The 27,800-nt window shown below is 45.1% G+C and overlaps 1 protein-coding gene and 1 non-coding gene across 5 annotated transcripts in view; one reads left to right on the top strand and one right to left on the bottom strand.

Annotated features, from left to right (window-relative positions):
* The first annotated feature begins 682 nt into the window (after positions 1-682).
* LOC138496842 (U6 spliceosomal RNA) lies at positions 683-788 on the top strand. Its single transcript, XR_011278308.1, has one exon. It is a non-coding gene; the product is annotated as a U6 spliceosomal RNA (small nuclear RNA).
* A 271-nt stretch (positions 789-1,059) lies between these two features.
* The window catches only part of PLEKHB2 (pleckstrin homology domain containing B2), a 754,336-nt gene continuing 727,595 nt past the window's right edge, over positions 1,060-27,800 (bottom strand). For all 4 annotated transcript variants that reach the window (XM_069617849.1, XM_069617848.1, XM_069617850.1 and 1 more), the window contains exon 8: positions 1,060-2,600. In XM_069617849.1, the coding sequence (XP_069473950.1) occupies positions 2,476-2,600 (125 nt within the window). In that variant the 3' untranslated portion in view covers positions 1,060-2,475. The remainder of the gene's footprint in view (positions 2,601-27,800) is intronic.

Below are 27,800 nucleotides of genomic sequence, written 5' to 3'. Positions count from 1 at the left end.
CAATGGCTGAATTCTTCCACACTGGCAGTTTATTGCACCCAAATGCCTCATTGCCTCTATTTATTTGTTATTCGTTGTACAGTATCATGGAATTTAAATTGTTTCATGATTACTCTTGCAACTTTTGAAAAGCGATAAAAATATTCTTTAACAAAAAATGGTGCACAACAGTTAAAGCTCTGTGTCTCATGCACCGTTTAGTAGGATATGTAACACTCGCTTGAGATTAACAGATATTTATTTCACTTATATGTCTCATAAAAACATGTATTGAAAAAGAGCTAAGACCTAGAAGTAATGAGGGGTTCTCCTTGTTGTCATAACACAAGATGACCCTGGAACAAACTCCAGGTGATTTCAAGCTTATGGACTTGCAGACCCAGACATCTTCTATTAACCATTCTGAAAGGGTATTCATTCTGGCAACCCGACCTATATTTATTTCTGGCACCCAGCCTTTTGGCGTGGTCCTATTTCAGAGGTGTTCTCATCCCATCTAACAACTAACAATGTTGGAGTATTAGATCAGACATCAAAGGCAATAATCAGCTTTCTATTTGCTCAAAGAGCCTGTTTTTCTGTCATATTTGTCTGCTCCTCTTGCACATGGACACCTAATATTGGTGATCTTGACTAAGAGGGTTCAGAGCTGAGACCATACAAGATAAGAACAGCAAAGTCGGTTTCTTGTGTTTTAAACATATACTAAAATTGGAACGATACAGAGAAGATTAGCATGGCCCATGCGCAAGGATGACACGCAAATTCGTGAAGCGTTCCATAAAAATAAAAAAAAATTGTAGTGAAATAAATGCTTCCACCACAATCACCTTAGTGTTGTTCAGGAAAAGGATGAAGTCAGCGAAACGTCCCTATTAAATGGTCTGTGACTTGCACAGGAAAAGATGCTGTTTTTTTAGCAGTGTAGTGCATTGTTGATGGCAGGGCAAACCTGCCTGAAAGCAGTGTTTCTATATCATAGTTCGTATATCCAAGCAATATGAGCATGTTGTCAAAGCAAGATAATATAAAGAGACAAATCTTAAAGACATCCGAAAGTAAAATTGTATTTGATTAGTATTTATTAATTTTTAACAAGTATAAATCATCAGATACAGAATCTGCATGTAATATAAACTAGCAATTTTATGACAAGTTCTATTTTATTACTTTTTCAATTTTCAGTTCCCTGTAATGAAAACATGACTTCACTTTGGCCGTCACTGATCATGATTAAAAACAGGAAAACAGCGCTCAAAGAGAATGCGCAATCTTCACATTCACAGTGTTAGGAAATTCTATGTTGTGCACACATTACATGTGGAACCCAGCGCCTTACCCCTCTTGTAGTGAAAGGCCAGGCACCCTCCCCTTTCCCATAATTAGTAGAGCCCTTCACTTTCCCATAGTCGGGAGTGGAGGGATAAAGCCCTCCAATGTTTTATAATTATGCATAATTATATAAAGCATTTTTCAAACCAAACAGTTAATCCCCAGAACCCCAAATACAACCCACATAATTAAGTCCTTCCACAAACCCAAACTTCTGTGAAGGACTAGGCAAAGCTTACAAACATTGACTTTGCGGATTAATATATATTGCTTTACTCTATAAAATAGCCAGAAGACCTGCAAGCTCTCAAAGAAGCAAACGGGTATTCCTCCATAAATCAGGTGAAAAAACAGGAGGTTGTTTAATCTGGCAATTAAAGCAACAGAAAGTGCACGTGTGCAAATATAAAACAATGGAAATGTGGGAGAAGAAGTAGTATTTCCTTCCCCATGGGGATGAAACCTCCAGGTGCAGAGCAGAAACCGACAAAACCCTTACCTTTGCACTCCCTCACCCCTATAGGCAATAACAGCATTGCTGAGCATGGGGACTACAATGCTGCAGGGTATGAACAGAGATTTAGTACACTTTTATTACACTTTACAGAATTAACTGCACATCTATGAGGTTTCTCTGGAAATGGGAATAATGGTTTCTTGTCTCGGCTACTGTACCTTACTGTTCTCCAGAGGACCCAATCTGGCATCTCTCACCTATTGAGGACCAACAAGAGTCCGCAAGATGAGGCAATCACGGGGAGGCACAGCATTACTGCATTAACCAGATGGTTTGCTCTCCAAGGTCGTTAAAGAAGATGGCACCTGCTGTGTCCACCTAATACTGCTGCTCAACAGCAGACAGAAACCTGGAAGCCATCATCTACCTTCTTAGTAAACTTTTTTCCATTAGACTGTATCAAGAAATTGCAAATAAATATCTCCACTTGTGCTAAGTACAGTTAAGTAACAGTTAGGATGTCACACCATACTAAGAACTATTGCAAATGTTCCTTTACTGTTAGAAGACGCAGGTAAAAGTACAAGACAGAGGGGGATACTTTCGGAAAAAGTATTACTAGCGCACACTTAGAACAAATAAGACTTTGGAGTTGCAAAGGCAGAGGACAGGATCCTCCAGGGTTCCTAAAAGATCCAGAAGAGGGATCCCAGTGCCATACCAGTTGCAGCACCTGCTAGCATGCCCACAGCAAGGTCCCCATTATTATTGCGATAACCGTCGCGGATAATAACTTGGTTGTGTGGATTCCCTAGAAGAAAAAGGGAACACAGAATTTGTTAGTTTAAGAAATTAACATATCTACATCTATGTCAGTTAGTAGAAGTCTACTTTCATATACATATAGTTCTCATTATAAAATGACAGTGTGCCAACTGTGGAAAAAGATTTCTGTGTTAAGGCTGATGAGCCAACCGCCATATTGATAATTCAGTATGTAATTGGCATTTTCTTTTGCTGAATGACATAGGAATTATGACATTCTGTATACTAGGACTTGTAAGGAAGCCAATAGCAAAAAGACTTTCAATATTGCACAAAGGTATAACGCTAAGGTGCTCGTTATTTTCAAAAAATAAATCTGATAAGGGTGAGTGAAAGCATTTGATTTTTAAGTAGGCATTAATGGCACTTAAAAAAAAACTTTTTGTACGGCCACAAAAAATTGTATAACTAATGTTCATGAATCCCTGTACATATTCAGCTGTTTTATTTGGAGTATGTAAATAAATTTTACATTTTTAACATGTATGTTGTTTTTAGAATGCAAAACAAAATGAGAACGAATGACAGTTGCTGAAGAAAAGTAAGGAAAAAGTTACTTACTACCTAGCAAGTGGCATCTTTCATACCATCACCTACTGTTCAATAGTCCCAATCGTCAGGCTGGGAATCCTCCCTACATTCACTTTGTTTATTTGTTGTCCTCATTTCAGGCCTTTTGGCTTCTAGCCACCAATCATCTAAGATGTGCCCACAGAGGCTATGACCAGATTATGGTAAAATATGGAGCGTGTAAAGTGCTGAGCCTCATATGGGATTAGGCTGTTGGGTCGCATGCGAAACTATGAACGATACGAATGGGCAATGCTGCCGGGCAGCCCCAAGCGAGGCCAGGTTAACTGCTGCCCCATGGCAGCAGGCCCAGGAGAGGGGCAGCAGCCCTCCCCCAAGGCTCAGCTCCCCTCTCCCCCAACACACAGCGAGACACGCAGTCTCAACGCTACAAAGCGCAGGAAGGGTGAGGTGTGAAAGAACACCTCACCCTTCCACAATAACAAATGGGTGCTAAGCACCCAGGGGAAGCAAGGGCAGCCAGGCAGGGGACAACAAAGAAATGCCCCCCCAGGGGCCCAGACAGTCGGCTGCATGCCGGCCTGGGGGCTGGCTTCACAGCCCCAACAGATGCACAACAAGGACCCAGGGGCTACCCCTGGGTCCTATATAAAGAGTTGCTTTCAGCTCAGAAGAACACAAACTGTTTGTGGACCCTGCACGGGGACCCAAACATCTAGGGAGTTTCTTTAAAAAGTTTGCTGTGTACTCAGCGTCTTTTTTCCTACCTTTTCTTTTTTTCCTCCTTTGCATGCCTCCAAGTTCGCTGTGTACTCGGCGTCTTTGCCCAATATCACGCCACTACACAAACATCGACCTGCTCAATAAGCGGCACGTTGTTTGCAGGAGTGTGCAGCGGCTAAAGAAGTAACCAGGCAGTCGGGAGGAAGGAGATTTGTTCCAGGCCTGGGCAGCATGCTCCAACCGAAGGCTACAGGCAGAGAACGCAGCATTTCGATATAGACGAGCGGCCGGAAGCTGTTACGGAAGGATCGAGCAACCAGGAGGAACCCGACGCCGGTGGCGTACAACCTTTGCAAGTAAGTCCGCCCCTGCGCCGTGGTTATCCAGCAAAAGGCCTCCAAATGAGTTCCGTGAGGGCTGAAAGGGCACGCTTTCAATAAATTGGAAGCGAGCCAGCACAGAGCAGCGGCGGAAAGCAAAAGCGCGATGGGGGAAGTAATGACACAGCTTTAAAAGCATTTTTCTGTGCAAAACGAACTCAAGGGGAATCATAATTACCAGGAAGGAAAATTAGTATCAATACACCAATTAAAGCGGCCACCAGAAAAAAAAGGAAAAAAAATGTTTAATTTCTTGTATTTTACGCATGTCGCAGCAGCACATTTTCTCTGCGGAGAAGCAAGGCAGAAGTTTAAGGCACGATTTCAGGGAGCAAGCAATATTTGAGGGCAATTTTTTTACTAAACCTTGTTTAAGACTATAAAAAAGCAAACAGCGTGTGACCTCAGGCACACGATTCAAAGTGCAACACGATTCGTTTTTTTCACTCGGCAGAGCAGCAAGGCAGAGAATGTTAGTGCACCAAGTCAGGGAGCAAGCAATATTTGAAGGCACTTGCTGACTAAATCTTGTCTAAAACTAGAAAGAGGCAAACGGCGTTTGAACACAGGCACACGATTGCAAAAATACACTACACAATAACAGGGGAAATTACGTCAGGCATGCAGAAACACCCAGACAGACAGCACTCTGTCACAGGGCACAACACAGCAGTTACCTAACATGGGCAACAACTAGATAGTGCCCTGCCACGGGGCATAACACAGCAGTTACCTACTATGGGTAACAACAATAACAAGGGAAATGTACTCACAGTCTCAGCATATTAGGCAGGCCAGAGTTTTATTAGTGCACTGCACAGGGCGCACCGCAAAGGCTAACGGCTACAGGTAAGGATCCCCCATGCTCTTTTTTGTACATTTTCTTCCAGGATGAAACATGGCACCCAAAAGAAAGCCGCAGGAGCCAAGAAACTTGCCACAAAAACCAATATCACCACTCCTGCAAGCGGCAGTGGAAGCAGCTGAGCATTATGGATGGGACTGGGTCAGAGAACATTTATACGGGCTGCCAAAGGAGGGGTTGCCACGACCAACAGGGGATGAAGTCAGCCCCCCCCCCAACAAAGAAAAGCAAGGCACGGGAAGGCACTAGCAAAGGTAATAAAAGCGGGAAATTGTCAATGTTGTGTGAGAACATGAAAGAGATGCAACAGATGATGTTGGAAAGTAGGGACAAACAACAGGCTCCCAAAGAGCCAGAAGGGGCAACAGGGCAGAAGATACCCTTGGAACCCACAGTAATCATAGATCCCATGACACCCATAGAGCCACCAACACCAGTAGCTGCACCAACAGGGCCAGAACCAGTAGGGCCTTTGAAAGCATGGCTGATGCCCACCTCAAACAACACAGGGCCGATAGACAAACACCAGCCCCACCACAGATATTATGATATTCAGTAGTGCCCAACTAGATTTAAAACTGAAATCCTTGGAAACAGAAATACAAAACAGGTACAAAAAATCCCTTGCATGGAACATCGACATAACAATAAAATAGGCCATAAGGTTAAAAGAATTAATTGAAATATTCTCACTCATCGAGGCTCAACGCAAGGGGAGGGATGCTTTCAGGGATCCCAAAAAGATTGAGGAAAAGGCCATAGCCAGGAACGCACACGTAGAACAGAACTGGGACAACTGGTTAAAATCATTCACTATTTTAGCAACAATTTTCCAAGAGAAATTCCCGGGCGATACGATAAAGCTATGGGCATATGTGGATAAAATCAGAGAAGTCAAAGTTGCCCACAAGGGGAACGGTTGGCTAGCATACGACATAAGATTCAGAAGGAATATGTCAGAAAGACCAGCCATAGAATGGGATGAAGTTCAGAACGATTTACATATCATGAACGGCGAGCCACCATCATAGGAGGAGATTGCTCAGGCAACCGTTAAGTCAAATAAAAACACACAAGGAGGCAATAGAAGTACATAAAATGAAAAACATAGGTCAAATGCCAGTGGACAGAGCGAAGCTCACAACACCACAAAATCCACCATTACTTGCAGGAATTATGGAAAAAATCAGTGCACATGGGAGAAGGAGTGCTGGTATAAGCACAACTGCTCAAACTGCAATGGGGAACACCCGGCAAGCAACTGCACCAGATTACCCTCCAAAAAACCCAAAAAATCAGTAAAGAAACATTGTCACCATTTTTGGAACCGGGCAGAACTCCATCAATCCAAAAAACGTTAGCAAAGCATTAATGAATTATCCCAACAAAGAAACAAGCTCAGCGATCAAACTGGGTTTCAAAGAAGGTTTCATTATTCCTTTTAAGGGAGTAGGGTCCCAGAAAATCCCAAAGAATTTGGTCTCAGCTAGAGACAACCCAAAGGTAGTAAGAGAAAAAATAGAGAAAGAATTTCACCTTGGCAGGATTGCAGGCCCCTGGGAAATAATGCCATTTCCAAACTACCTCGTGTCACCACTAGGTTTAGTACCTAAAAAAGAACCTGGTAAAATGAGGCTAATACACCATTTGTCATACCCCAGGGGCCACTCTCTTAACGACGGCATCCCACACACTGAATCTGCAGTTACCTACACACATTTCCAGGAGGCTTTAAGATTAATACAGGACTGCGGCAGGAAAGCCCTTATGGCAAAACTGGACATTGAATCCGCTTTCAGGTTACTATCAGTCCACCCAAGTTCACAGCAATGGCTAGGTTTCACTTTAGATTAAAAAAAATGTATGTGGACAGATGCCTCTGCATGGGTTTCTCAGTGTCCTGCGCTCTATTTGAGCAATTCAGCTCTTTTTTCCAATGGGCCTTTCAGAAACAAGTACCAGGGGTCAGAGTAGTGCACTACCTGGATGATTTTATGGTGATAGGCCCAACAGGCTCTGAAGAATGTGGTAGGGCACTGGCACAGTTGGAAAGGATGGCTGCACAATGGGGCATCTCACTGGCAGCAGAGAAGATGACCAGGGCATCCACAATCATTATCTTTTTGGGGATAGAGATAGACACAATAGACGGCGTATGCAGAATCCCAAAAACAAAAGTAGTAGATCCTTTAAAAAAAAATCCAAGAGCTAAGCACAAAAAACAAGGGCACGGTGAGGGAATTACAATCACTGGCAGACAGCCTCAATTTTGCAGCCAGGATCATTCCACAGGGAAAAGTATTTTCCAGGAGCATAGAGTCAAAAACCAAATAATGCATCAAACTCCACCTGCACATTAGGTTGGGCAAAGAAATGAAAGAAGATCTGAAAGTATGGGTGAATTTCATCACAAATTTCAACGGGACCACACTTTGGCACACGCCATTGAACACAGGGGCAAAAAGGGTAGTATTTACAGATGAATGCGGGGAGCAAAGGTTTTGGGGCCATGCTAGACACAGAATGGGTGGCAGGTCAATAGCCCGAGTCATGGCACACAAAAGGATGGACAAAAAACATCACTCTTTTAGAAATATTTCCCAGCTGGCTAACCATAAGCATATGGGCAGGCAGTTGGCTAACAAGGAATTCAGGGTTTGGTGTGACAACATGGCAGTGGTAGGAATTATAAACAAAAGAATTACCAAATGGCATTTGGTGCTCAGAGTACTATGTGCCATCACAACGGTCACGCTGCATGAAAACTTTTTTGTCAAAGCAAAGTACATCGCTGGAGCAGATAATAACATTGCAGGCGCTTTATCTCGCTTTCAGTGGACAAAATTCCGGGAGCAAGCGCCACATGCCCAAGGAAAGATGACACTGCTGGGCGATAATGGGAAACTAGAGAAAATTGCATCAACGCCTGTGCCGGAGGGCCAAGGCCGGGATGCACACCAACAACCAGGCACCTCAAAAACGGGTGACGGCCGCATGCTGCCCACAGAAAACATGAACCCTGCCACGGGGTTCCTAGCAGAGATGGCGGAGAAAGCACTGGCAAGCAGCACTACAGCCCAGTACAGTAAGTACCTACAAACAGTTTTTAGAACAACAGGTTTAAACCATGTGGAGTTAATAACAATAAAAGACATAGAAATCTTTTTAAAGTGGGCTCACAATCAGAGTTTTAAAAAAGATTGGGCAAAAAGACATCTGGTAGCAATATCTTATTTTTCAAAACTACAGGGTGACTCAGACGCCACACAAAACGCCTTAATTTCATATGCTTTGAAGGGCTGGGGTAAGATGGAGGGACCCCAGGTAGATACTAGTCGCCCACTAGATTTTGATAAACCAGTAAAAATAACCAGCCTATTAGACAGCATATGCTCTCACCCATATGAAGCATTATTATTTAAAACAGCATTTTTTCTTGCATACTTTGGGGCTTTTCGAATGGGAGAGCTCATAGCTTCCAGCACTAAAGCCAACAATGGCTTAGGCATTATGGAAACCAGGGTAAGAAGGGACAGCGTCAACATCGAAATAAAACGATCAAAAACGGGGGCAAAAAGGCTCATTAGCATCTAATCCACAGATACCTCAGCATTAAGTCACTACCAATTCAAAGGGGGGCTGATGAAAGCAATCGGCAAAGCAGGGTGGAATCCAAAGGATTTCGGCACTCACTCTTTTAGGATTGGGGCAGCAACCTCAGCATGACAAGGAGGTCTAGGCGTGCAGCAAGTAAAAAAAATAGGGGGGTGTAAGTCGGATTGTTATAAGAGATATATCATACCAGAACTAATATAGTTTCCCTCAACTCTAACCCCTGCCCACTCCCCGCCCCCTGACCGCCCGCTTTTTTCCCCATGAAAAACAGCTGAGCGGGACAAACCCCTAAGATCAGCCTGGATAGTCGGGTACTCTTTTGTATTCAGGACAGGGCGTTGGGCCGAAGAAACTAAAGATGGCCCAGCTTTCAGGAATACGATTGCATCATGGTGGGGGCTACAGAGGCCCCCACTGGACAGACATCCATGACAAGCCAGCCGACCTAGTCGCCTACAGAGACCCGCCGGAATTGTTGATAATCCATTTAGGGGGAAATGATCTGGTAAGCATGGGGAGAAAAACTTTATATGAAGAAATATGCGCCTCACTATCAGGCATTTCCCACAATAGGAGGGACACAGAAATTAATTTTTCAGCAATCCTGCCAAGAAAAATATGGCAGGGGGCCACCTGTTACAAATCAGTAGAGCACTCCAGGAGAAAGTTGAACAGAGGGCTTGAAAAATTCTGCATAGCCAAGGGTTGGGGTTTTATAAAACACCCAGCCATAACACTGGGCGACCCTGATCTGTTTCACAAGGATGGCACCCATCTATCGGTGAAGGGCATGGAACAATTTCATAGAGAAATCACCAGTACTTTAGCTACCAGAGGCTGCAGATAACCTAACTTTTGGGGGAAAACAGGCAGCCGATAACCTGCCCGTGTTTGGTGGCACGGGCCAGAGGGGGTAACCTCAGGACCCGGTGCCCAAACGTACAATGTCATTACGATATGTGATTATTGATTATGTTCCATAACCATATCTGTAACAATAAAAACCTACGGCCTTTTATTGCCAACACTTGACCAAATGTTGTGGTGTAACATTTCATGGGGAGGGAAGGGGTCCACAAGACATGACACCCACATCCCAGCACAACAAATGTAAGTTTGCCTGCGTATGGGTCCAGCAGTTATGGGCAACGCTGCCGGACAGCCCCAAGCGAGGCCAGGTAACTGCTGCCCCATGGCAGCAGGCCCAGGAGAGGGGCAGCACCCCTCCTCCAAGGCTCAGCTCCCCTCTCCCTAACACACAGCGAGACACGCAGTCTCAGCACTACAAAGCGCAGGAAGGGTGAGGTGTGAAAGAACACCTCACCCTTCCACAATAACAAATGAGTGCTAAGCACCCTGGGAAAGCAAGGGAAGCCAGGCAGGGGAACAAAGAAATGCCCCCCCAGGGGCCCAGACAGTCGGCTGCATGCCGGCCTGGGGGCTGGCTTCACAGCCCCAACAGATGCACAAGGACCCAGGGGCTACCCCTGGATCCTATATAATGAGCTGCTTTCAGCTCAGAAGAACACAAACTGTTTGTGGACCCTGCACAGGGATCCAAACATTTAGGGAGTTCGCCATGTACTCAGCGTCTTCCTCTTTTTCTTTTCCGCAATCCCTCCGACCCTAGAAAAAAGGGAGAAGAACAAGGGAAGGGAAAACAGGACACTGCACAGTGACCACAATAAGTCGTGGGACAAAGAAGGCGGCACGGGCCACAGGGGGTAACCTCAGGACCCGGTGTCCAAAAGTACTATATCTATACTGTATGTGATTATTGTTTATGTTCCATAACCATATCTGTAAAAATAAAAACCTACTGCCTTTTATTGCCAACACTTGACCAAAGGTTGTGGTGTAACATTTCATGGGGAGGGAAGGGGTCCACAAGAAATGACACCCACATCCCAGCACAACAAATGTAAGTGTGCCTGCCTATGGGTCCAGCAGTTATGCTGGGGAATTGCGGTTGAAGATGAGCAATACATGTCTCCATCAGCACCGGATCTTGCGAGGGTTCACATGCTGTTCAATAGATTACAAAAAAGTGAGTACAAGCAGGGAGTAGTAAAAGCGGCTCACCTTAGGAGAAAAGGGTGTGCGGCACGGTCATGGCTCTGGACTCCTCTCTGGCCTTACTGTTAATGCAATAGAACTTGATGATGGTGTGAGTAACCCTTTAATGTTGCAGCCATGGCTCGTGGTGGGCTCTACCACTCCCCCAGCACTAGCCTTCTGGCATTCTTGTGGCACAGACCAATGTGACAGGGTCAGGGACGTCACCATGTCAGGGAGGATAGGCACCCCTAGCAACCTGGGGCAGGAGGCCTACCAGGGTGTTTTCCAGAGCCTGTCCTGCCCCACAGGTGGGGTGAGTAGTTGGGAGGGGCTGCTGTCTCCAACCCCTCCCTTATTTGCCTTGGGACAGTTCAAAGGAATTTGCAGTTATTATTTATTTAGCGCATCACCCCAAGTCTGGGGAGCCCATGCAGGAGACCTGTATCTAGACGCAAAGGGAGTTAAAAGGGTTCACAGCAAGAAAGCATTATTGAAAATGAAAGGTTTTTGATTTTTCCTAAACAGTAAAAGTGAATCTGACTTGCAAATATCCTGTGGAAGCAGATTCCACAGTACAGGGCCCAATGCTGAGAATCTTCTGCGGCCTCAAGATTGGAAGTGTGAGCGAGACACCACCAGTAATTTGCTTATCTTCAGAAAGAAAGATGCCACACTCAATTAACCAATGCCTGCAGTGCCCCATTCCGGCCCATGTTCTCTAGTCTCTTTTACAGAACTGCAGATCCCAGAAATCCCTGCAGAAAAGGAAGAAGCAAATGACCCATGAGAGAGAACTGCAGCAGCCCACAAAACATTTGGAAAGCCGAGGGGAAAGGATTACTGCATGCTGGAAAGACAGCATTCTCAATATGGCGAAACAAAGATCACACGCGAAAGTAACCGCTGAACCCACAGGCATCAGTGACTATTACTGGCACCACACTGACAAAGGGGGTAGTACAAAGGGGATGTTTTAAAGCCTTGGTCATGTATGACCTGGACCCTGGAGAAAAGACAGGCAGCAATTACTCGCTATGGTCAAGTGAGCAAAGGAGCCAATTGGGAGGGAAGGGGAAGGTGGAAGAAAGGGACTAGCCCCATAAAAGAGGAAGGAGGGAAACACAGAACACAGGTTGTTAGGGTGAAGTCAGTTAGAGAGGGGGCGGACACAGAGACCAGGAGAAGGAAGGATGCTGGAACGGAACATAGCAGAGACTGTGGAGATTGATATAGGTGCGTGTTGGATTGTGAGAGAGAGTGGTACTGGTGTATACGTACATAAATGTTTGGTGGAAGGTATGAATGTGGGTTAGAGAATGAGTAGATCAGAGTGAGAAGAGTTGATGAGAGTGAAAGGTGTGAATGTAAGTGGAAAGAGAGGAGGAGAGTAGAGTAGAATGGGGTTTAGAGGGGAGTTGAGAGACGTGAAGAATCAGAAAAGGAACATCAGGGACAGGAATGTAAGGGTGTGGAAGAACAGAGTGCCAGGAACTGGGTGGTTGAAAAGGCACCCAACTATACTGAAAAACCTGACATCCCAGAGATGGCTAAAACACGTTTTCATCCTAGAAAATCCCATGGAGAGTGAAATAGAAAAGGTGGAGGCCTATAGGCCATCACTCAAGCCAGAGTTATAGATAGTAGGTGTTATCTATCACTAGCTGAATCAAATAGAGATACCTGGGCTACGGAGGTGTGAAGGCCAAGGAAAATAAGAGGCACAGCCATTAGACTGTCATATCTTATTCGCATACCAAAAGTTACAGCATCATTTGAGTAGTGCCTTATAAACTCCTTGAACCATCTTCTGGAGTCTAGATATTCTTAAGGGCCATCTGTGACATGTATCAGGCTTACCACCATCTGGCAATGTGGGTCTTGGAAATTCTTTTTCCTGCACCACTGGGAAGAAAAAGGTGAGCGGAGCAATGTATTTCATCCATAGGATCAATGTTGTACTTCAAAGCTTTCTGCACTTTTGGGGGCGGAGAGATCTTTCGACCAGTGATCAGAGGTTATCAAAAGAATGGATCATCGGCTGATTCAGATGAAGGACATTGAAACCTTCTGCATACATTTTGAGTTGACCGAAAAACTGCCTTATACGTGTGGAATTTCAAGAATGGTTTGTGTACCACTGAGGCTTGAATTTCTCCAACAATTCTGGCTAAAATGATAGCCACCAGAAAAGGAGGTCTTCCAGGGTAAATATCTGAGGTGTGCTTTCTGCAGAGGTTTGAATGTGTGCTCCATTAATTTCTAGGGAACAACACTAAACAAAAATGCCTGTGCCACTTTACTGACACACAAGCATTGTCCTGAGCAGTCCCCTTCATGAATGCCTTAATATTTTTTTGTGAGCAAAAATAAGGACAATCTGGTTGGTAAGTGTTACAAGAAATTGCTTCCAAGTGAACCTCAATTGATAAGCCCGTTTAGCTAGGCTTAGCAAGTATGATGATAGTTCATGTGGTAGACAGTCAAAAGCAGCAGTATCCTGCTGCAAACACAACAAAGAATCTTTTCAATGTTTTGTCCTAGCCACGCTTGGTCGAAGGAGGCATTGTACAATTTCCCAAATCCCTGAATTCAGAAGCCACACTCTGAGGTTGTGGGAGGGTGTGGAGTTTGATCCTGTTGCCTGGATAAAAGGTTGGACCTCGGAAAGAGAATGATGGCATGTGTCTGACAGGAGCATCAGGTCTGAAAACCAGTACCCTTTGCCCAGGCTGGAGCAATCAGAATTATCTGGCATGGATTTTGATGAATATTAGGGATCAACAGCAAAAGGAATAGAGAAACAGGCCTTTCCACAGGAATGAGAATGCTTCTCCTCGTCTCACCAGATGGTAAAATCAGAAGGCAAATTTCAAGTATTTGGAATTCTCTGGAACGGTAAAGAGGTCCACTGAGGGTTACCCCAATGTCCTGAAGACAATCGATTTGATCTTGCTCTAGTTCCCAATCGAGACAAGCGAAGCGGTCTCCACTCAGTGTGTCCGCTGCAGTGTTTTGAAAGCCAGTTAGGTGGAATGGAAGTAAAATCCCTTGACGTCAAGGCCTTGATCAGAGATTCTGAATCCCTGGGCGCAAGATTTTTTGACATGGTTCCACCCTGTTTTATTAAGTATAACAAATGTGTATTATCTGCAAGAATCCTGACTAAGTTGTTTATTTATTTATTTATTTTATTTATTACATTTATTACACGCCCAGACCCTTGGGTATCACGGCACAGTTACAGACAGCTTAAAGAGTTTCTTGTACAGTGATACAGTCAAATGGTAAAAAACATAACATTTAGCCTGACGGCTCAAATTATACCATGATACAAAAGACAAAAGTTAACATACCTAAAGGATATATAGGAGGAAATTCACTTTTTGTTGGAGATATTCAGGTCAATGCAATCCAATGACTGTGTTGGTTGGAACCTGGCAGGAAGGCACAGATTGTCAGTATTGGTTAAACAGCCAGGTTTTCAGGGCTTTTTTGAACCCCGATATGGATTCCTCACTTTTTATACTAAGTGGTAGAGAGTTCCAGAGAAAAGGGACAAGGAGACTATAGAGAATAGGGGCAACTACTTCCACCTGCTCTAGTGCATTTATATCGTGGAATTTCCAGAAGTGCCTGATTGTTTGATCTAAGGGACCTACTAGGTGTTTTTTTCATAATAGTGTTGTTGAGGTAGCTAGGGGCTTTATTCCTAAGATATGTGTGTACAACACAAAGGGTTTTGAAAATGATTCTAGCTTTGATAGGTAGCCAATGGTTTTCTCGCCTAATGTTGGAGATGTGTTCTGATTTCTTTATTCCTAGTGCAGCTCTAAGAGCTTTATTCTACAATAGTTGTAGTTTACTGATGTTGGTATTGGAAGTCCCTAGCAGGAGGGCGTTACAGTAGTCGAGCTTAGTTAGAATTAGGGCTGTGGACAGTTTGATGCAGTTGGATGGTGTGAGGAATCGGCAGCTTAGGGCAATGAGTTTGGCCGTGTATGCTATGGAAGATGAGAGGTCTGACATGTGTTTGCTCATGGTTAGATTAGCATCTAGATATACCCCAAGAGTTTTGACTTGCTTGACTACTGGGACCAAGGTACAGTCAATATTGATGTGTGTGTAGTCTGGGTGGAGGATGTCTATTCTTGATTGGGAGCCTACGATGACGACCTCGGTCTTCTCATCGTTAATGCAAAGGCTATTCATTGCCATCCAGTTTTGAATGATGCAATAAACTTTGTTAATGGTCTGGGTGTCTTGGGCGTAGTCCCCAGTAATGGGGATAAGGATCTGGGTGCCATCTGCAAAGTTTGTGTAGATGACACCCATGTCGTCTAGTGCTGAGAATAGGAGTTTAGTATAGGCATTGTAGAGGGTAGGAGAGAGGCATGATCCTTGGGGAACTCCTATGTGAACAGCTATGGGATCGGCAGCATCTTTGCCAATGGCAACTCTGGACGTACGCTCAGCTAGAAATGATTTAATCCAAAGTGTGGCATTGTTGGAAAAATTGAAGTCTTTTGCTAGTGTTTCACAGAGTTTGTCATGGTCTACTAGGTCAAACGCTGCTGATAAATCCAACAGCAGCAGTATAGCCATTTTTCCAGAATCTCTGATAGTATCTATTTGGATTTTCAAATCTGTGAGAGCAGTTTCAGTGCTGTGGTTAGGTCTGAATTCGGATTGTCTAGCTCCTAAGAGTTTTTTCTGTTCAAGGTGGGCTTGTATTTGATTGCATGCTATTTTATCAATGATTTTCAAGAGGAAAGGGGCGTAGGAACTAGAGGATCCAACGTGGGTTTGTTCCGTAGCAAATGCAAAAAGGACTTTAGGACGTAGTGATTACTCACAGCGTTAGAACATTGATGTGAAACATTTCTTCCAAGGTGCGAAAGCCCTTGGTGTGCAGGTCCTCTAATTGGGGATCCCTCAGCCCTATGTGAAAGTATCTATTTTAACTGTTGTTCTAAACTTCGTGTCCTCGAACAAAACTTTTTCTAACAGATCATTCTGTTTCTCCACCAAGAGAGATCCTTGTGAAAGGTGACAGTCAGGAGAATCTTGTCACCCTACCCTCATGCAATCTGTCACCATCTGGTATTAAATATTCGTCAAGCGGTTTCATGTGTAGTCCACAGTTCTTAAAGCTGGGGATGTAAGACAAAAGCATGCCCAACAAGAACTTGTAAGAGCAGACTGTTGCTATCTTTTTTCTTCCATGAGCGGAGTCTCTGCAACCATGGTTTCTCTTCTTTCAGCGAACTGTCTCACCCCTTTGTGATGGTCGTATCCAACAGGGCACACAGAAACACATCCCATTTATTACAATAATGAATGATTTTCACTAGTTATTGGGCAATAGCAAGGATGCCAGGTGTCCTTTTGTAAGTTCAACAGAACGCTGAGCCTTCCTTTTTGCTTGGCTTATATGAGCCAATCATCCAGGTAAGGATTGCGGTAAAGGCTTTAGGTGGGTGGCACCAGGGGCAAGACATTTATTTTAAGTCCTTGGGGCTAACTGTAGCCCAGAAGGCAGCACTGTGTAAGCCTAAAAGATAGCATAAATACATTTTAAAAATGGTGAACTGCAAGTGAGGCTCGCCTACCATAAAAAGGGAGGAACTTTGTGGTTTTGGTGAGTGGGGATGTGAAAATATGCAGGCAGGTGAGAAAATTTGTTTTGTAGCCGCGCTAAAACCTTATGCGACATTATAATTTAGAAGGAATCCTGGCATATTTGACATCCTCAAGGGACATCATTAATGTCTACCAGAATGGCACTGTCCTGGTCTAGGGCTCTCAGCCCAACCTCCTCCTTCTTGATAAGTGTCTTCCGTCTCTCATCAACTTCCTCCCTTCTTCTGCAACTCCTCCTTCTGCCACCCCTCTCACCCCTTCGCCACCACCAACGGGCAATACTGCATTCCTGTTCCCCTCCTCGGAAGACCTTTAAAGGTGGCAACCAGCTCCACTTAGCTACCCTTGTTCTGCCGTTAAACACTCCTCTGAAATCTGCCACCTCCGGACCTTGACGTCCTCGCTCTTACCGAGACGTAGTTCACAACCAGCTCTGTCACTACTTTTAACACACTCCTCCCGGAGGGCTACAAGATCCTCTCTAAGCCCAGGCCTAAACGGCCTGGGGGCAGGGTGGCCCTGATCTTCCCTGAATAGGTCCCTGCTACTATCATACCCACTCAGTCCTCCTCTACCTTCGAATGCCTCGTCTGCAGGCTTGGTGTCTCTCCTATCCTTTCGCTGACTCTTGCCACGATCTACAGGATCCCTGGCTCGGTATCCCTCCTCCTTTTGAAGTGGTCTAACCTCACCTCTTCTCTTCTCTCCTGACCTCCACCTCCAAGCTTCCCCTCCTCAGAGACTACAATATTCTGCTCGACTCCCCTGGTGCGGCCTCTGGACTCTTCCACCTCCTCTGTTGCACTCTTTCCTTCACTATTCTTCCCTCCGGTCCGATGCACTCAGCCAAACACACCTCAGATGCTCTCATCTCAGTAGACATCCCCATCTCCAACCCTCTCACTACTCCTCTCTCCCGGTCTGATCATGCTCTCCTGTCCTCTCACCTGGATCTTCTGGGTTCCCCGACTAAGCCTCTGTCGCACTGCCAGTCTCCTTCTCCGTCATTTGTCCAATGACGCAAATGTCAGTTGCTGCTTTTGCCGCCACTTACTCTCCCACCAGCCACTGACTCACACTGACAAAGCCCTTGATAACTTTCACCTCTCCATTGCCAATACTCTGGACTTTCTTGCCCCATTCATGAGTATCTACATGAAGCCTGCCACCAAGCGCAACCCCTGGTATGATTCCGACCTAGCCTCTCTGAAATGCAAGTGCAGAGCTGATGAGCGGAAGTTGCAGGCTTCAAGCACATCCTCTGACAGACTGGCCTTGCGCCTGCTCCAAAGGTATTACAGACTCTCCATCTGCTCGAAGAAGGTGGCCTATATCCAAGCCTGCATCTCTGGGGCCACTAACAACATGGCTGAACTGTTCAAAATCTGCAAGGAACTCACCAATCTTACTGCAGTGTCCACTCCTTCTCTGCCATCCCTGATCCTCTGCACTGCACTGGCCTCTCACTTCATAACCAAAACTCAAGACATCCTGTCCTCACTCTCCTCTAACCCCTCCCTTCTCCCTCACCCGCTCTCAGACCTCCCCTTGGCGCCTCTCGCCCCATGCCTCCTACTTTCCCCTTTCTCACCCATATCGCCGATGAGGTCGCTAGACAAATCCTCTCTATGAAAGTCTCTTCCAAACAGGTGGTCCACTGCTCCTCCAGAACTATCAAGGACAACATTGCCTCCCTTGCTCCAGCTTTGGCTGATATCTGCAATCAATCCTTTGCCACTGGCTACTTTCCACCACACCTCAAGGGATGCAGGCGATTTGACCGAATCCATGTGTTTTCGAAAGAGTGAAGTGACCACATTTTCTTTAATTGAGGGTGGAGGCCCCCCGCAGCCACCCCTACTTCCCCCTACCTTTATTAATATCCCTTACCCCACCCCACATACATTTTATTAAAAATTGTTTTTTTCAGTAAATAAATTTAAAAAAACAATTTTGGTCACTTCTTCCTCGAAAACATTGGATTTGGTCACTTCTACGGTATTGCTCCTCAAGCACTCCCTTGTGCACCCTCTCCTCATAAAGCCATCCGCTCACCCCTCCTGCCTGGCTAAATGTCACCCAATGTCCATTAGCCCCTTCCTGGGCAAACTCTTGGAGAAGCTGGTCATCTCCCAGCTGTTCCACCACACAATCTGTTGGTTGACTCCACGACCACTGGTCTGGCTTCAGAGCAACCAGAGGCACGGAAACTGCACCCCTGAGCATCCATGAAGACTTGCTCTCTAATCTCGATTCCAATTCTCCTTCCGTTCTCATCTTTCTTGACCTCTCCTCTGCCTTTGATACGGTCAATCATGCAAACCTTATAAACTGGCTTTGTGATACCCTTGGAATCACAGACCTGCCACTGGACTGGTTGACCTCTTTACTCTCTGACCGACCATCCTGGGCCATTTTCTCTCCTCCATCATACTCTGCACATGTGGAGTCCCTGAGGGCTCTATCCTCTCGCTGTGGCTCTGCCTTGACTCTTTAGCCCATTTGATCTCCGCCTTCTCTCCTCACTTCCAATGTTATGCGGACAACACGCAGCTCTCCTTCAACCTTCCCTCCACTGCCTGATCTTCTTCCTCGCTCATTCCCAACTTTCTGGCTGCTATTCAGGCATGGTGTACTGCTAATGATCTCTGCCTTAATGCAAGTAAGACTGAGATTCTTCTCACTGGGATCCCAGCTCCCTACTTCTCTCTGGCCGCCCTCCATGGGCCCCCAACCCTCACCCTCTTGTGAGGCAAAAAAACCTTGGTATCATCTTCGACTGCTCTCTTTCCTTTTCTCCTCACATCACTGACCTTGCCAAGAAGGCCCACTTTCAGGTGCACCTCCTTAGAGGCATCCGCACATTCCTCACCTCACACAGAAACTCAATGTCTCCAGAGCACTGGTCCTCTCTAAGCTGGACCGCTGCAACTGCCTCTTCCTCAATCTGCCTAAATCCTCCCTTCAATTAATCCAGAATAGGACTGCAAGTCTTATCCTTGGCCTCAAGCCCAGAGACTGCATCTCTCCAGCCCTAAAATCTCTCCACTGGCTCCCAGTTGCTACGAGGATCAACTTCAAGACCCTCTGCATCATCCACCAGGATTTCTGGGCCCTGGGACCCCGCTACATCTAACTCTCTTTACCAAAATACCTCCCTGCTAGAGCCCTTCGGTCTTCTAGCTACAACTCTCAGCAGATAAGACGTTTTTCCAAACAGAGTGGGGGTAGATCCTCTCTTCTGCAGGTGCCTCCCTCTGGAATGGCACCCTTCCCCTCTCAGACTTGAGCCAGACCGCCTTAAGTTCCGGAAGCTTCTCAATACCCTCCTTATCTCGTCCTCCTTCCCTCTCCCCCTCCCCTGCTAATGCCCCCCTCTGCCTCATTTTGACTGGCTGCCTGGTTCCTTCTAATTCAGACAGGGCACCAAGCACTCTTCGACCAGTATTCCCTGAGCCCTCCCCACCATTCTGCATTTCCTCTTCTGGGCTCCCTCCCCCTGCACTAGCCTTGCTTGGGCCTGCGACCCTACTGAGCCCATCCAGCCCACCTTCGCACTTAGAATTTAGACCTTCTTTCCCCTGGCACTTGTCCACCTGGCCTCCACTTAGCACTTGCCTAGCCCATGGGCCCTCTCCGCCACCCGCCACCAATTGCGCGCTCGCCACTCTTCCTTTCCCCCTTAGAATTAGTGCATTCCGCTCTGACTGGCACCCCCCCAGTCCCCTGCACTTCTTGGTACTTGCACAATTCGAATGTCACATGGCCTAGTAGGAGCGTTTTTGTTTTTCTACATCCCTGTTGCCCCCCTCTTTGGTCTTGTTGCACCTTGAAATGCCATTTGCTGTATAGGTGCATTATAAATACCCAATAAATAAAGGACTGGTGCTTGAGAACTTGGTGAAAAATCTAACCTCCAGAATGGGTCCAGCCTCACCTTGACTTCTTTCAGAGGAGCCACTGGTTTTATTGCTCCCTTGTGTAAGAGTGCTAATACCTCATTTTCAAGACAGTTGTGATGTGCTTTCTAGTGCACTGGTGGTGTTACCAGTGGTTTTTGCAGCAATTCCTGCATATGGTTGAAGGCTAGCAGAGTTAGCACCCAATGATCTGAAGTTATATTTTGTGCAATAAACCACACCCCTGTGCCCCTCCAATTAGGGTGCTAATGGGTCAGAGCAGTTGGGATGGAAAGTCAAACTTGCTTTGATATGTGCCCCTTTCATTGAGAGCAGCCTTTGCGTCTGGGGTACCTGGAGCTTCTGCAGAAGGTATGGGAGCGAGATTTATATTGATGGCTCTTGGATTGTGTGAAACACCTGTACAAATGGGAGCAAAAGAAGGGATGTAACCCTCCTTCCAATCTGGAGTTTCTTGCCCTAGATCAAAAGGAATTATAGGATTGTCTTTGTTGAAATGAGCCTAATCAAGAGGCCATGTCCATGTCTGTTTATTGGCCAATAAAGTGTTTCACTTTCCTGTTCTAAAATGTCTTCACGTCGAATGGCATCTAAACCTCTTTGGCCTGCATATCTGTCCTGAAGTTGGTGTCCTGATAGAATTGCCCCAATTCCTAGCTGTTGGAATTGTGTCTCCACAATGTCCACAGCCACAGAGATAGCATGGTCTGATGCCACCTCGCCCTCATAAACATGGGCCACTATCTGGCAAAAGTTCCAGGCTATGTACCAACTTCATTCACATATCAGGGTCAAAGCTGGCCACAATTGCCATACCATTAGCTACCTTAACTACCCAGGCGGCGGTAGCATTGATTCTTTTTAAAGAAGCATCAAGCTGCTTCCCTTCTTTCTACAGTGGGACCAAACAAGGTGACACTGAGTTTGCTGACTTTTCTCATGGCTGCCAACACAACAGATTGTGGGCTATCTTGAGCCTGCAGGACCTTTGGGGCATTGTCAGGTGCCCCATTTTGTTCTCGATACAGTCTTGTGTTGCGAGGGCTGAAAATGGGCTTTGAGTTGCAATTTAGGCCATCCTTCCATGTCTTCCATTATGGGAATACATACCGCTGTGTATTCCTTGCCTTTTTCCTGCTCATTATGAGAAAGCTACATTTATTAAATCAATCAACATCAATACTCTGACCATGGGGCTACAAACATATGTCCATCTCATAAAGCCCTGTCCAACCCAACATGAGGCTTAAATCATCCTTCCATTGACAAAGGCACAACGGCCCTCTCCAGCCTTATCCTTTCTGCTTTAGGAAAATCAAGGTCAAAATACAATGCTCAATTCACTTAGAGAAACAGTATATGAAGGCATTCAAACCCACTCTTGGTTTCCGAAGTAAACCAAAGCTTAAATCAATAAAGCAATCAATATATATCCATCACAATATTAACTACAAAGCACAAATTAACTGAATCAATCAAAAGACCAAAATTGCTGCACAGTATTCAGTCAAGCAGACCCCATTTCAATATCAACATGACTAAGGTGCAGCTTATTGCATGTTCCCCCCCGGCAATCTCCGATCTCAGCACAATACCGCCACAGCAAGCAAGCCACCATTTGTGGTGGCAGCATATTTATTGGGTATCTAGCTTGGTAAATCCACTTACTATAAAATGCTGTCATTCGGTGGGCGGAACTTGTGCTTCTGAATCTACACCAGATAACTTGGAAGGTTCCTCCCCTCATTTGTGTGATGTATGTAAACAATATGAGTGGTACCTCCGCTCAACAGCTTGCTAATTTATCAACTCTTAGCAACTTGCTGATTTATCTTTGAAGCATCTTGCTGAAATATCTAAGTCCTAAGCCAATTACTAATTGTTTTTGTCCTGGCTCTTAAGCAGACTGCCGTTTATTCCCTTAACATGGAAAATAAAGTGGATTTTATTTCACAGCCTACCAGTATACTGTGTATGCTCAAGGGTTAATGCACTGGCCTGCTCAAATCGACATATCTAAGCATGGTTGCATGTATGATATGAATGAGCTGCTAAGCACTTTGTTATAATAAATGGTTACATGAATCAATTAATGAAAGGTAACGCAGAAACACATTTCCCTATGTGTTTGTGAGACATAGCAGAACTCGCTTGCTATGTAGCTACTTTGCAATACACAGCATATTATAATACAGACCTCTAAGAGCCTAAAGCGCTTTAAATATACGTCTACTGGTTTGTAGCACTACTGTTGCTATTCCAAATATTAAAATATTGCAGAATAGGCTACCTTTTAAGCATGCATCACAATATTTTCTCTTTCGTAAGGGACTACATTTTACTCAGCCTTGTCAGGCTAATGTTGCTTTACTATTATGATGGGAATTTTGACATGAAATGGTATCTCACTTGTTGCTCCTATACCGCAGGACAGAATGTGGCTTTCATGCCCGCTTTTGGGGGCGGACATGGCCTTTAACGGCCCGGCAGCCCTTGCCAAGGTTGCAGCAGCCTCAGCAAGGGCTGTGAGCCGTTAAAGGCCATGTCCGCCCCCCAAAGCAGGCATGAAAGCCATTCACACCCCAGCCCCTATCTCCCAAGGAAAACAAAAAAATGAAAGCAAGATAGCTGCCGCCATATGGAAAAGGGACTCTTTTCCATTTCCATGGCAGCCAGACGGGAGAGGCTCGCTGTTGCCTCCCCACGTTAAACAACAAAAAACAATGGTGCCACCCAAGGAAAGGGCCTGGGGTGGCTAGAACAGCCTGCAGGGATTGTGTATTCTCGCCCGGTGTTCCAACCACCTCATTGGTTGGCTCGCCCTCACGGTGTGGGAATGGGTCAATTCCCATCACACCAGGACGTTTTGGCATGTGCTTTCAAAGTGGTAGAACTAACAAGAGTGTAAGCAGAATCGCTGGTGCACTTCTCTATAATTCTGTTACTAATTGCTTCAGTGTGTGAAAAGTGTGAAAAGTGTGCAGGTGGCTTAGGCCTTGGCTGAAATGGCAACTCTGGTCCATCATCGCTCTCATTCAAAATGGCCTCAAGGCCATTAAAATTGGAGTCCATTAAATGTTCTAAGTTCTCCTCTGTGAGAATATCCGTAAGCTTCCATTAAAGTAGATGGCACTTAAGGGCGCTAAGTTGTTATTGCTGTAAGTCTTAGACGCTACGACCCAAATGTATCAAACACTTTGTTAAAACTGATATAATATTGTTCCGTCCTCATTGTATATGTTGGCCTATGCCCAGTCGCTTTGCGAGGAAATCCGTATTGCAAGGTCGTGATCTTAAGTGAATCAAGCCTCCATTTTAGGTTAAAGCCGCCATTTTAGTTTATCGTGCAAAGTCACCCTCTGGCCTAAAATGGCCGACCTCTGTCCTCTTGTTCTTACTTTAACCTCTTCAACCTCTGTAGGAGAGTTAATGTCCAACCTGCCTGCAAGCTACATGTTAGGGTCATGTAGACCTTGTCCTTTGTTGACCTCGGGATCAGGGGATTACTTGAATCAGCGATGTTAACCTACAAGTATACAAGAACAATAACAGAGCTGCCTCTCTGCCAGCTACATCAGTACCCAGGACCATACTGGAGGTGACTCACTCCTACAGGTGTTTGCAAGCCTCCCCTGTGGTGGGAGAATGAGAACAAGGACCGGTCTTGTCCCGTAGCCCCTAGATTAAAACTTGCAGGTACATGAGAGCCAGATCAGCCAGGAACCCTGTGTTTTCACTGTCTAACCACTTGAAACCAGGTTTTGAGCACTGTTCAACACACTCAAACCATCCGTTTGCCAGCTGAGCACGTTGTTGCCCCAGTTCTAACAAGAAGCTCATTGCTTCATTGCTGCAACCGCCTCGTTCAAAACTCTGTTTGAACCACCTGCTTCTTCGTAGGTTGACATCGACAGCTGAATCAATCCTGGTGGCTTCATCGAGCCGCCCGTTTGGAACGCTATCTAAAACCGCACCATCCTGAACCATGCATCCAGTCATCATGATCCCTTCCAGCGAACCATACGTCGACTTTAAAATGACCCCAGTGGACCTCAAGTTATGCATTTGTGGAGTCCTGCTTCAAACCGCAATGAACTTCAGTTCAACCCAGACTTGACAATGCTCCCAGTTTGAAAACAGTCACTGCAGCATTTGAACCTGGTATGAACCACTCAAAGAGCACCAAGAAGCCTGGTTCAACACTTTCGCAACTGTCAAGAACAAGAAGATTTGTTTGAGTCCTACCTGCCCACCTGTCTAACTTTGGGCCCTAGAGACTGGTTAGGTCACATTTCATCACTTTTTTCGCACAATGGCATATCCTTTCGCAAACATTGCGGTTATTGATTGCCTTTTACCCCTACTTCATTACCAACAGTGTTACATCTTTCTATCTTTGCATATTCTGTTTTCTTTCCACAGAGGTGGGTGTTTATGGTGTTTTCTATTCAGTTATTTTTGCATATGGTGTGTTTAAAGTATATGTATTGTATAGAACCTTGATTGGGAATTCCTTTATTATGAAATGTTGGACTTGGTTGTTTGCGTTGCTACGGTTTCACATTCACACCCCTCAAGAGGATAGCCTTCTGTGACGCATCACAGGATTCAGTCACTTCTCCCAGGGGTGAGCCTTTCCCTGTGAGGCTAGGGAGGTGAGCCTGCTACACGATACACTCCCTAGGGGTAGAGGAAATCGGGACCTCACTGGGAGAGACTGCCCCATTGGGGACAAGGACTCCTGTTCTCGTCAGGAAATCCCTACCCAATCCACAGGTAAATCCGGAGTGATAAAACCAGTTTAAAGAGAACATGAAGGACCAGTAGATGTCTGTTATTGTCATGCTGAAACATTCATACAACCTGAAGAAAATTACTCAATTGGTACTGTGACGAAGAAAACCACTGGAGTGCTACAGAATACTAGCAAGATACAGAGGAAGGACTTCTGTGGTATGCTGGGGAAGTTCCAGCACAGCGTCATACATGGAGGAGGAGAGAGAGCAAGAGAGGAAGAAGCCGGGGAGTTCCAAATCACTACAGTTGGAACCAAGCTGATGGGCAAGGGGAGACGCTGCTTCCCAAGTCGACAGGAAGTGGGCATGTCCAGGTGCCAGAGTTGCCCTTGTGGAGAGAGCGGCGATCAAGAGCCGATTAGAGCTGTAGCCTAGTCCCAGGAGGGACCTAGGGAAAAGGGGTGGCATGACCGGGGAGGCAGGGAAGTCTCTGGCCGACACTGATACGCCTTCCAGAGAGGCACGCGGGAATGTATCGAGGGGAGTCGTCAGAAGTATAGACGCCATTCTGACAAGAAGAACCAGCGCTTGTGAGAAGGCTGACCCAGTGATACAGTCCCTTTATAAAATAAAAGCTAACCGGGATTGCGGGAGAGCCGGGTAAAGCATCAAATATAACGATTAGAGTAATCCTATTGAAAAGAACGAAAAGCCCAACAAGTACAAAGTGATATGAAAAGTGAGACTCTTCAATGGAGAGCTCATACTCGTGCCAGGAAGTAATAAAAAGAGTGAAGAGCAATACTGGCTAGCTCCTACTAGTCCCAGTAATAATCAAGTTATTAATAAGAAGAGTGAAAAGCCAGAGCAAGTATTATTAAAGTCTAAGCAATGTGATACTAATAACTGGAAGAATATAAATTGCCTTAATCAGGATAAAGATTGGACATTGAAACAAGAGAGACGTACGTTTGTGGAAAGAGCAAAGGATCTCAAGAGGTCAAGAGAAAGGAGGAAAAGGGGAAAACGCTTGATACAAGTCATCACCAAAAACTATTTAAGAATTCTTTATTGACAAATACTGCTGACGAAGCAGTCCACATGGGAAGGCAGTACTTTGCATGTGCCTTAGTTGTTTTGCTATTGATAGGGTCAGGCTAGCTTAGTTTTTTACTGTAGACAGACTTTCATTGGGCTCATTTAGGACTGGCAAGCACCTAGTTCGTTTTGTTAGGCAGGGAAATCCATAGTTTAGGGAAAGCTAGGTATTTTTTTTAATTATTTTAAATAAATGGAAGTCACAAATGGAAGTACTGAGTCTGTCTCCTTCTTCTGACCCCACCACACTTTGCTTATCCCACGTTACCACAAAAGGCAAAGGAGATAGATCTCATAATTGTGCCTGTTTCACCTTTATGATTTGGATCACTCTTGTTTTGTAGACCTGAGGAGGCCACTACTCATCCTTGTACTCTGAGGCAGAAGTCATCCCATCACAACGCTGAGGCCAGTGGTGCATTTGAACAGGGGGACCTGCATGGTGTTTCACAGGTTGTATCTTAAGGGGCGAGTGGAAGTGTGCCATTTGAGATGAGCTTTTATGTATTGAGTACTGTTTCCATATGGGGCTTTGTTTTGAGCATAAGAGATTAAAGAGGATCCTATATTTTACTGGAAGCCTGTGATGTCTCCTCAGAATTGGAGACATACGCATGTGTCTTGGTGTTGGTAACTATACCTGCTGAGGTATTTAATAGAATTTGAAGATGTTTAGCTGCATATTCTGGAGGGCCTGCATAAAGAGCATTGCAGTAATCAACCTTGAAGAAGATAATGGCTCTACCAATGGAGGCACAATTAATTTCTGAGAGTAAGGGATGCAGTTATCTCAATTGTTCAGAGAGGAATTGCCATAGCATTTCGGTGCTGGACTGCCCATGTGGGCGGGACAAAGACTGATATGCAAATGGATATTTCACATCTGTGAAAGGTACAGTGAGTAAAAAGCGTGTGCTGCAAACTCTCATCTCAGAACTGGTTATCATGCCATGTTCCTTCTGGAGAGGAGCGCCTGCTACCTTTTAAAAAAAATATTTTAGTCATTTAAAAAATGTATAGCAGCATATCTATGCAAACTTGTTTGACCACTGAAAATACAGTTCCACAACGTATCTGCTGAGAGGACTCTGTATTCTTTGAATAGTGACTTCATAAAGGTTATGCGAAGCGGATTCAGAGCCTCGCATTCTACTAGTAAGTGTTTCCTTATTGTTGTCCTTAGTACAAAATCGACATACATTATTTTCAGCATTTATCAGTTTGCGATTCATCAATACATCACGTGTCCACCATAAATTGAATCTTAAGCGCAGAAATTTCTGTCTGTGTTGGATGGAGGGAGATTTTTTCAAATACAGTTCTATTTCCCCATATTTTTTGACAGCAAATGGTTGTTTCACAAAGTTTTGGTAGCTCATACATTTTTCCTGTGTGCATATCCAGTCATGCTGGAATAATTTGGTTTTGGCTCTTACAGGATTTTGGATTAGCATTTCAATTGGTACTTCTGCATTTTCCAAAATTTGTTTAACTTTCTTTTTCCATCCAATCACAAACATATCATCCGCTTGACTCTTATGTTTCAACAACAACCCGATTACGCTTTTAGGGTTATCTGCTAGAAGATATTTTCGATATAAAGAGATTACATTCCATTGA

The sequence above is a fragment of the Ambystoma mexicanum genome, chromosome 10 (assembly GCF_040938575.1).
Source record: "Ambystoma mexicanum isolate Mex_15411 chromosome 10, UKY_AmexF1_1, whole genome shotgun sequence".
Taxonomy (NCBI): domain Eukaryota; kingdom Metazoa; phylum Chordata; class Amphibia; order Caudata; family Ambystomatidae; genus Ambystoma; species Ambystoma mexicanum.
Note: the sequence above shows the minus strand (reverse complement) of the source record. Positions and strands in the feature narration are given on the sequence as shown.